The sequence below is a fragment of the Staurois parvus genome, unplaced genomic scaffold (genome assembly GCF_062004578.1).
Source record: "Staurois parvus isolate SC_StPar_1 unplaced genomic scaffold, SC_StPar_1.0 ptg000988l, whole genome shotgun sequence".
NCBI classification, from domain to species: domain Eukaryota; kingdom Metazoa; phylum Chordata; class Amphibia; order Anura; family Ranidae; genus Staurois; species Staurois parvus.
In genome coordinates this window covers 4,387,502-4,397,500 of record NW_028318784.1, presented here as the reverse complement: position 1 = coordinate 4,397,500, position 9,999 = coordinate 4,387,502, and the positions used below count along the sequence as shown (strand labels likewise).

The following is a 9,999-nucleotide window of genomic DNA, read 5'->3' as shown; positions in this document are numbered from 1 at the left end:
ACTCAAACCTGTGGAGGCCAAGAACTATGATCATTAAAAACTGAAATATTGGCATGGCTGGGTGTAACCCTTGCTGCCTTGGCTCAGCATGTACAAAATTGGAGCTATCAACTGGAAAAAACCACCCTAGTCACAAATGTATGACCTTATTTATTTGACCAGGAAATGGCTGCAGCCAAAATTTCTGTCTGGACCAAAAACTATGGAACAGGTGGTTTGGACAAATTTCTCTCCCCACTGCCTTGCAAAAATGAGTGAGCCATGAAGATCCTGAAATAGCAGACAAATGTGTGGACCTAGTGAAACAGTACCTAGTACCGAGAATTTTACTTGAATTGGATAGATAATGTGTCCTCTTATTATATAGATTAGGTAAATCTAAAGGAGATTGTACAGAGATCATACAATCAGATTGTATAGTGTATGGCCACATTTATACACCTAAAATTACATAGTTGCACTTTCAGTGTCAGTAATTGTTAACGGCACACTAAACACAGAAACTAGCACACATTTTGCCACATAACAAACCGGGTGACAAATGCAACAAAACATGCAGTAAAAAACATGCAACTCGCACCATGCCAAAATGGCCCACGAGCTACTATGCCATGTGAAGTGCAGCCAATTGAAATCAACGGGCTGCCCTATGTGTGTCACTGGAAAAACACGCTAAACAAAGTGTGCTTCCACTACTCTAGGTGTGATTGGGACCTGAAAGTGAAATTGGGTTGTTTACACAAGAACAATGAGGCTCCATTCACATCTGTGTGTTTCCAAACGTATGGCAATCTAAACAGAAAATGTGCGCTTTGCCATGCGTTTCAGAAATACGGTGCAAATGTGCATTATGTTTGTGTTGTCATTACATGTTAAAGGCACCCCAAGTGCGGCAAACGCACCAAAAACTGTAACACACCATACTCCACTCCAAAAAAAGTTCTGGAGCTTTTCTGGGGTGATTGTTGTGTATAGGACAGCCCGTTCAAGTGAATGGGCTGTCCTATGTGTGATGAGTGAAACTGCTCCAAAACAAATGCATGCGGGAATTTTCACTACATGGAGATGTGATCGGGACCTGTCAACTGAGTGTTTCTGTCCACTCTCTCCTATGTACTTATAAAAAGATGGCCGTTCACTATGCAATCTGATTGTACAATTTCCATACAGTTTTCTTCAGATTTACCAAAACTACGGAATAGGAGTCATGTAAGACAATGGAGATAGGAGTGTGCAACAGCAGCAGTAGGATGGGAGGGGGGCAAGATTTTTTCCCTATAAGGACCCTCCTTATTCCTGCTGGAATACCTACCACAACAGCTACTAAGGTACACAGGGCTAGGTAAGGATTCTGTCTAATCATTCTGCAGATTTCTCTACCAGTTGTAGCTCTACCGTACCCTAAAGTTACTGCTGACCTAAGAGGCTGCTCAGATGTACAGAAGCAACCTGAGGTTTGTCCCACAACTGGCTTTCCTATAAACTTGTAAGCACCTTGACATAGACATGTAAGCTTAGCATACATTTTTCTGACTATGGAGTGGGGAGGCAAAGGGGAACAGCCAGAACTTCCAGTCATTGGATTACTTAGGGCAACATTGTAGCTATCAGGAAAGAATTTCAGACTTGTTTGACGGATCTCATCCTACAGAATAGGCCAACCAGGCTTGTCTCCTGGTGTCCTCAGAGAGGAGGCTGTAGAAAAATCTAGCTGGAAAAGAGACTTACCAGGTAAGTACTGTACTATCATTGTACTGTATGTCTGTGTGTAACTTGATTGCTGCAACATTGCTATCAAGTGTACTTACTTGAAGTGAAGAACTTGAAGTCAACATTCCAAATTTTATTACACTATAACATATTCAACCCATTTCCATTAGTGTTTGTATCCTCCCTTATTGCAATATGCTCCCGATTTTGATTATTAATAAAAATCCTTCTCCTGCAAGTATTTTATTGCAGAACAACAAGTACAAAAGCACTGGAGGAGAAACATGACCCAAAGCAACAACAATGTAAGAGCAGAAAGGTACTCTCAAGCTGTGGGGACGCAGCCCCTAAGATGGGGAGAAGAATTAACACTTGAGTTAGATACCTCTGGACAATGTGCAGATTCTACTCAACAAAAGAAATACAGCAATATATCAAGAACTTTGCACTAAATTTGTACAAAGGAGGGCATCCCACTGATGACAGGAAATTGCAGTGGTAAAACATAATGTGTAGCTAACGGTATCTCAGGAGGCACCCACTGGAACAGACTGCTAGCAACAGACAGAGCCCATAGGCAGAGTTAAAAAAATTGAAAAAAGAGAAAGAAAAAAGAAAGAGGAGGGCCCAATAGGACCATAAGGAGAAGAAGAAAGTTGGGTTATAGGGAAAAGATTGGGAGTTGGGGGGGGAGGAGGAGGAACCCTGAGGGAGAGGTGAACCAACAGAGATAATATACCAGACCTAAAGGCATGTGTTGGGTACTAGCAGGGGAATAGCAAGGATTCATCAAATTCAGCTTGGATGAATTGTTCTACCCTTGTCTTCTATAGTAGCTCATATTTTCACACCCTATCCAGTAGGACTGCTTTGGCCTCAGCATGTATCATGGCCCTGGTAATTCTATTTTTGGTTTCTGAAATATGGAGATGTGGGGTTTTTTGGCCTTGGCTATGGTTTGCTTTGCTGCTGTTGTGACCTGTAGAAGAAGTTTAAATTGACGATGTGTCAAGTCTGATGGTTGTTTGTTGACAACAGATGTGGTTGGGTTGTAGGCCAAACGGCAGGAAAACATGGTGGAGAGGATGTGAAAAATTTCATTCCAGAATGATTGGACTACGGAGCAACTCCACCATATGTGGTGGTGAGTATCAAGGTCAGAGCAGCCTCTAAAGCAAGAAGATGGGTAGGAAGGGAGATATTTTTGCTATTCGAGCAGGAACCAGGGACCACCTCATGACTACTTTGTAATTACTTTCTAGGGCTACTATGTTTTGAGATGCCAATCTTGTAGCTGACCAGATGTCATCCGAGTCTGTGGTGTCCAGTTGAAGACCCAAATCACACTACCATCTAATCACATAGGGTATGGTTGAGTGTGACGGTGGAGCCAGCAATTGAGAGTAGAGTGTAGAGATCAAACCGCGAGTGTGCGGATCATTTTTACAGGTCCATTCAAATCTAGTCATATCAGGGAGCAAGGGGTCTATTCGCAAGTAGGGGTGAGAAAGTGCTTAATCTGATGATATTGGAAAGGTTCAGATCTTGGGAGACCATAAGTCTCACAAAGGGTTGGGAATGATTTGAAGGCATCTGGAGTCATGAATTTGTAGGTCCGAAGGAGAATGGAAGAAGACCATCTATGAAGAGATAAAGGGGAACTTCAGGCCAGATAAAAGGCTGGGTTGCATAGGTAGGTCAAGAGTGGGTTATGAGGATATTGTAGACCAAAGCGTAGCCTGAGGGAATCCCATAGTGATAAACAATGTCTAGTGACAGGATTTTGAAGCACCTGTCAGTCTCCTGGGTGAAGCCATAGCAGGTTCTTGACTGCTGGTGGACCACAATCTACTGACTCCAAGGCGACCCAGAGTGGGACCTCATTAAGTGCATGATATTTAGGCAGTTGGGCAAGATGGGCTGTTCCTTGTAGTACTTGGCAAAGTGTGGCAGACCAAAGCCGCCTTTACGTTTGGGTGAAAACAGGATTGTTTTAGGTACTTGGGAGTTTGGCATTGCCCCAAATGTAAGCCAGTGCTTGACATTGTAGTATCCTTAGGCCTCTTTCACACAGGCGGTTATTCTGCAGCTTGTAAATGCATGTTATTTTATTTTGAAATTCCAACACTCCTGGCACAGAGATCACTTGTGTTTCTACATTGCGTTTATCTGCGATTACCTGCATTTACTTGAGTTTACATGTGGCTGTGTTTAGCTGCGGTAGTAAATTCTTGCCTTTTCTATAGCAACTGTTTACTTATTTTTTCTTTGTAGTGTGATTACTTGCATTTATGTACAGATAGCTGCGGTACATCGCTCCTGGACGCTGTCAACTTTATTTTGCCTAAATGCATAAAGCCATCCATTATGAAAATGTTGCTAAACGCAGTGTGTGAATGGAGCCATAGGGATGCATTGTCCGCATTTAGCTGCAGTAAATAAGTTCCTCTAACCACAGCTAAAAGCTGAAATCTAACCGCTCGTATGAAAGGGGCATTAGGAAGTGGGACAGAACTAGAATAGGTAAGATGCGGGGAAGATATGATATTTTATGTAGAATTGACATTCTGATTATGCGGGATATAAATAGTGATGCGTCCCATCCACACCAGAGGTAGTGAAGACCAGGAAGTCATGAGGCTGGTAAGTTGTGCCAGCAAGGGGGGGTTATTGGTGGAGTAGAGAGAGGAAGGGTCAGCAGTAAGTTTAATTCCCAGATAAGAAATATAGTGGGGCGACCAGGTGAATGGTAGGACTTGTTGAAGTTGCGCAAAGGTGGACAAGGATAGGGATACATTAAATGCTGTGGACTTCTGAGAGATAATGACTGTTAGGGAGTCTGGTCAGAAGAAATGACCCTGTAATAACGAATTAAAGGCCGCAACCAGTAGCGGAACAAGGAGGCCAGCAAAGCGCTTGTAGTAGGAGGCTGTAAAGCCATCAGGACCAGGATATTTGTTTTTTTAAGAGCTTTGATCGTAGTTAGAACCTCTATGTCCGAAACTGGCTCTTCTAGGGATGCACACTGTGATGTTGACAAAGATGGAAGAATAAGAATAGAAAAGAGGACCTTGGCTCAAGGCTCGTCTAATGGGGTTTTTGTCGAGTAGAGGTCTGCTGCAAGGTGCTTATGAAACACATGCAGGACGCGCAGGGCATTACTGGAGTATGTATGTCTGGCTATTTTCAAACAAATGGGTTTATCTGAGTGATTCAGTTTATGGAGAGACAAGGCAAGGAATGTGTCTGACTTATTGGCTTTCAAGTAATGCTTGTGTCTGGAACTACGGAGTGCCTTTTCTGCTGACTCTGTCAGGAAGAGGTTCAGTTCCTGGTGGGCCTTTTCAATATTTTGCCTGTGAGTGAAAGAAGGGTCAGTCTGAAAAGAAAAATGCGATTGTTGGAATGCAGCATCTAAGCAGTGATGTAGTGACCGTCTTTCCCTTTTTAAGTGGGTTTCCTGACCTATGTAACACCATCATATTACAGGTTCATAGGCTTCAAAGGTAAAGGGGAGATATTGTCCATTGTGTTATGGGTTAAGTAGTCTTTAATTGCTAGCTTGATCTCAGCTCAGTGCTCCCGGTAAACCAAGAGGGTGTAATTAAGACACCAGGTAGGGTTTCTGTGTTATGGAACCAGGGAGTCAAAGGTTGTGAAAACAGCATTTTGGTCTGTCCAGCTATAGAATACAATGACCAACGAAAGAAGGGCCAGGGAGTTGTCAACTGTCAGAAATATATGATCAATGCATGAGAGAGTTTTGTGAGGGTGTGCATAATGTGTGTATTGCCTGCAGGCTGGGTTAGCTTCTCACCAGGAGTCGAGAAGATAGTTTTGCTAGAGCAATTAAGGTACCCCGCGTGTGGGAGTCTACCACGTGCAAAATATATCGGAGAGAAAAGAGGTCAGATTGTGGTTAGGAGCGTAATAGGTTATACCACGGTGTCTTCTGAGTTTAGAAGATGGCCTATGAGAATGATATACCTGCTTTCAGGGTCCCTGGTCTCTGCTCAGAGAACAAATGGGGTAATGTGATGGAAAGCTATTAAGATCCCTCTGCACTTAGTGTCTGTGGAGGCTGTGTACACCTGGGGATAAGAGGCACTGAAGAACTTTGGGGAGTGGTGCTTGTTGAAATGGGTCTCTTGTTAGCAGACTACATGAGCTTTAGCTTATGCAAATGACTTAAAGGCTCTGACACGTTTCTGTATTACTAAAAATTCTATACCTTTACAAAAACACAGAAATGAGAATTGCTTTTCAAGACTAAACTATACTGAGTCTCTATATTATGTAATTTGTTTTCATTTGTAAATTACCTAATAGAGCATGGGAACTGATAATACATGAACATTTGTTATGTTTTCTGGATCTATAACAGCACATTAATTTTACAGTGATAAAATATAGAAGATGTCAGGCTTGAGGAAATGGGAAACAAACATTGCTAGTGAAGCAATTAATGAGCCCATATTGCCACAAAATGTGCAGTTTCCACTATTGCTAGTGGCTGAACAGATTTGTTGTACAAATTTAGGTGTCAACATAGCCAATAAATTCACTCTTTCTCATGGCACTTGATTTTGCCATCTGTCAAAGTCATTGTTTCTAAAACAAGACTGATTCTAATGGACAGCCAAGCCTGAGAACTAACGTGACTCACAAACAAATCATAATTACTGCAAAAACACACAAGCAATGGCTAGCATATGATTAAAATTAAGGCATGATACTCACATGGACCAGGAGATGTGATAACTGGAATGGGAACACGTGTTGGTTCGGGAAAGATACTTTCATTGCATTTTCCAAGAGACAACTTTAGATCATCAAGTGCAATGTCACTAAACCGTCCATTTGTAACGGCTTCAAATGCCACCTAGAAATTAATTTTTTTTTTTTAATTTTTAAACTGTTACTTGATACATGTATTGTGAAATCATGTCATTTAAACAGTCTTTAAAATTATATTTTATTTCCCTTTAGTGGAAAATGGACACAATATAAATTAGTAGTGAAGCACAATGTGGTTCATGTCCCACTGGTGGTTTAGCACGGCTGACTTACATATTATTTTGTCACACTTTATAAATTATTTATTTGAAGTGTAGAACCTTAATGGGAACTTAACAGCATTACTGTCAGGGAACTGGAACTGTAAAAGAACACAAGCCTGTGTATTCCTGCTTGACAATATAACAAAATATACATTTCCCAGTGCTTGCAAGCCTACAAGTAAATGGATTGTTATTAGGACATATAGAGAATAGGCCATGCATGTGCACTTTGCAACTCCATCAGTTCGAAAGAGGACAGAACCACTGCCTGGGCTGGCGTAGACCCCAACTCTTATACCAGGGTGCCTGCCAATCTTAGATTTGTATAAGGTTGTAGGCCTTGAGAAAAGTGGGCTGCACCCCACCAAAATGCTGACATTAATATAACTTAGGCACACATTTTTCCTGTTGAAGGTCTTGCTGGGTGCACCTGCTGCCTGCTTCATATTCTACACATTTGTGTCATGGATTGTATCCTGGCCAATATCAATAAAAACATGTGCGGTGGCCCACTTATACACTACCTAAGTTTGTATACTTAGTGTAGTATGGTGAGTGTGAGGGGGGCTATTAGGTGTGACAATTGTGCGCATAGAGACATGGACACTGACAGCCATCTTGTTAGGTCTCAGCCATTTTGTTTCTCCTGTTTTCCCTCCTTCCTCCTCCCTTTTGAATGGATTGTGAGCATGTAAGTGAACTGAGTTAAACAGTGCATATCACACAGCTGGATGAGCTCTATGGCTGTAAACCACTAATTAGCCTGGTTCCAGAAGGTCTGCTTGAAAACCACTTTCCTCTGCCCGGTCGTAAAACAATAACTCAGTTGGTCATGACCTGTAGGCCATTAGAGCTAGAATGTGCCATAAAACGTACATTCCACATGAGTCATTTTTCATACAAATTCATAAACTTCAGCAGGAACTGGGTACATTAATATGAAGTATATATTCGGATAGGTCATTTTAATATGAGTCACCCGACACCTTACATCTCTATGTAGCGCCTACAAGAGGGTAGAAAGCAATTTCTTTTATCCAGAGTGGCAGGATATGCTAAGTTTAGTATCTGTGCATTTGGAACATAATTCTAAATATTGATCTGCCAGTTGCTAGGATGCTACCTGTACCTATTGAAGGTTATTGACTGTAGTATGAACTTGTAAGGGATTTGGTCCTAACCTTGGTCACCGCCTAATACCCATCCTCAAATGGGGTGATTGGCTATTTGTTCTCATGAGACACCCCTTTGAGATAATAGAAAAATACTGACAGCCTGGAGAAAAGGTACCTTTTAACATTGATCAGGAACCATCTTGAGAGCAAAGGCAACCTTTTGTTTGAACGATTGGACTCTGTTCAAACCAAGGACTTTTGCAAGTATTTTGCCTTCTGAAACTTCTTTCTTTTGTTTCTCTGTTGTTGTATTGCTCTCTTTATATATTTGTTACATCTTTTTCTGTAAATATTTTATTTGCACCATTTTGACCTTTTTAGTAATAAATCCTATTTTCTGAAAAGTGTTGAACTGTCTCTAAATTTTTTAATGCAAACTAAAGAATCCCTGTCTCTGGAGAGTGCTACTGTATGTATTAATCCTCTGAATACATCTGTCTGTGATGACAGTGTGTTACAGACGCTTATGCTAAAATCATAGTGTTACTGATAAGATTTGTGAGTTTCTTCTTTCTCTGTAAAAAGGTGGTGGTGGCAGTGTGAAGGGTTAATTGCGTAATTAACCTGACCCAGTAACAATCGCTCTCAGGCTGCTGACACATAGATTGTGGTCTTGCAAGCTGGAAAATCTTTGTGCAGGGCGCAGCTGAGAGTGGCATTGTTACGCAAGTGACAGTGCGGTGTGAGATCGGCTGGTCCTTTGGTCACAAGTTGGTGAGAAGGGCTGGGGTCTGACGCCATGCACCATCACATTAGGTTCAGGCAATTTAACAGCCTAGTAATCCTTTAAAGTGTGTTTCCACTTTTGTTGCCAAAATAGAATAACACCTACTTTATATTTATTAAATGTTCTCATCCGCATAACTTAACTTTAAAACAATATTTAATATCTGATAGAATTGTTTCTCTAGTTATCTTTTTTTATGAGAGATTTGGGGAGCAGTGTTTTCCATAATTAACTATGTCTATACTATGCTGGCAGTATTCATAATCATTGTGTAAGAAGGTGTTAACACAACTTTTAGAGAGACCCATTCCCCTGGGTGTAGTTTTGGAGTCCATTTCCCTTTATAATCTTGTGTGGCTGGGGTCCTGGATAGAAGGAGCATGGGAACAGGCTACCCTTGACTTATGACATGTAGGATTGTAGCCTAAAGTGGAGAAGGCCTTTTGAGCCTAGGCCTGTAGAGAGACCCAAGCTGGGGACCCACAGAAGGGGGGCTCATGGTGGAGAGATAAAAGTTTGAGTTGGTTGGGCTTTCTGAGTTTAAAGTTATTTGCACTGAATTGGACTGTATCGGTGGCCTGATAGATCTTGGTAGGATGTCTTCCTCCATATTGTATGCAGCAGTGATTTTCATGCTATGCCAGTCCACAAGTTAAACAGAGAGACAATCAAAGCACAGAAAATAATACGTTCAACTATATTGTAAAATACCAGAAATTCTGCCAAGGTCATGTACACAGTGGTTCCTGTCTTGTAGCTTATTGTTTGTACTAACACAATTTTTTATATCGTTTATGTTCTGGAACAGAAAATTGCATTTTATTTTCTTTATTACTAAAAAATTATAAAGAAGCATTTTTTTTTTTGCTTGTGATGGTTTAAACTAAAACAGCACTCTATTGTTAAAACCAGATAACAGGTTTATTGAATTCTGCAAGACGCAGACTTGTTACTTTGATTGCATCCAAAGTATATTGTCTCATTTGATACCACTCATTGCTGAAAATTAAGTGACCTCTTGAAAGGTGACCTTGGAGTCATACTAAAGCTGGCCATAAATGTATAGAGTTTTAAAAGAAGATTCTCAGGAAAAGTCCTAGAAAAATTCATATGACAATTCTCAGAGCATTCTCAGAACAATCGAATATAGTTCCAAAGATTTTTTGTGCTTTTAATATTTGATTTTGAAATGAATGGACTTTGCCAAACAATAGACGCAAGCACCATTAAAAATTAATTTGTTCAAGAAAAATGTTCCTTTGGCTGCTTTGGTTTTTTTTCACTGTGGTTTAAAACAAACATTAGTTTGGCCCACTGATGATTAGAA

General features: G+C 40.8%; 1 protein-coding gene across 1 annotated transcript in view; it reads right to left on the bottom strand.

Annotated features, from left to right (window-relative positions):
• Positions 1 to 9,999, bottom strand: part of TMPRSS15 (transmembrane serine protease 15) — a 450,422-nt gene that overhangs the window by 252,674 nt on the left and 187,749 nt on the right. The window contains exon 14 of the mRNA XM_089657394.1: positions 6,451 to 6,592. Coding sequence (XP_089513520.1) covers positions 6,451 to 6,592 — 142 coding nt within the window. The remainder of the gene's footprint in view (positions 1 to 6,450; positions 6,593 to 9,999) is intronic.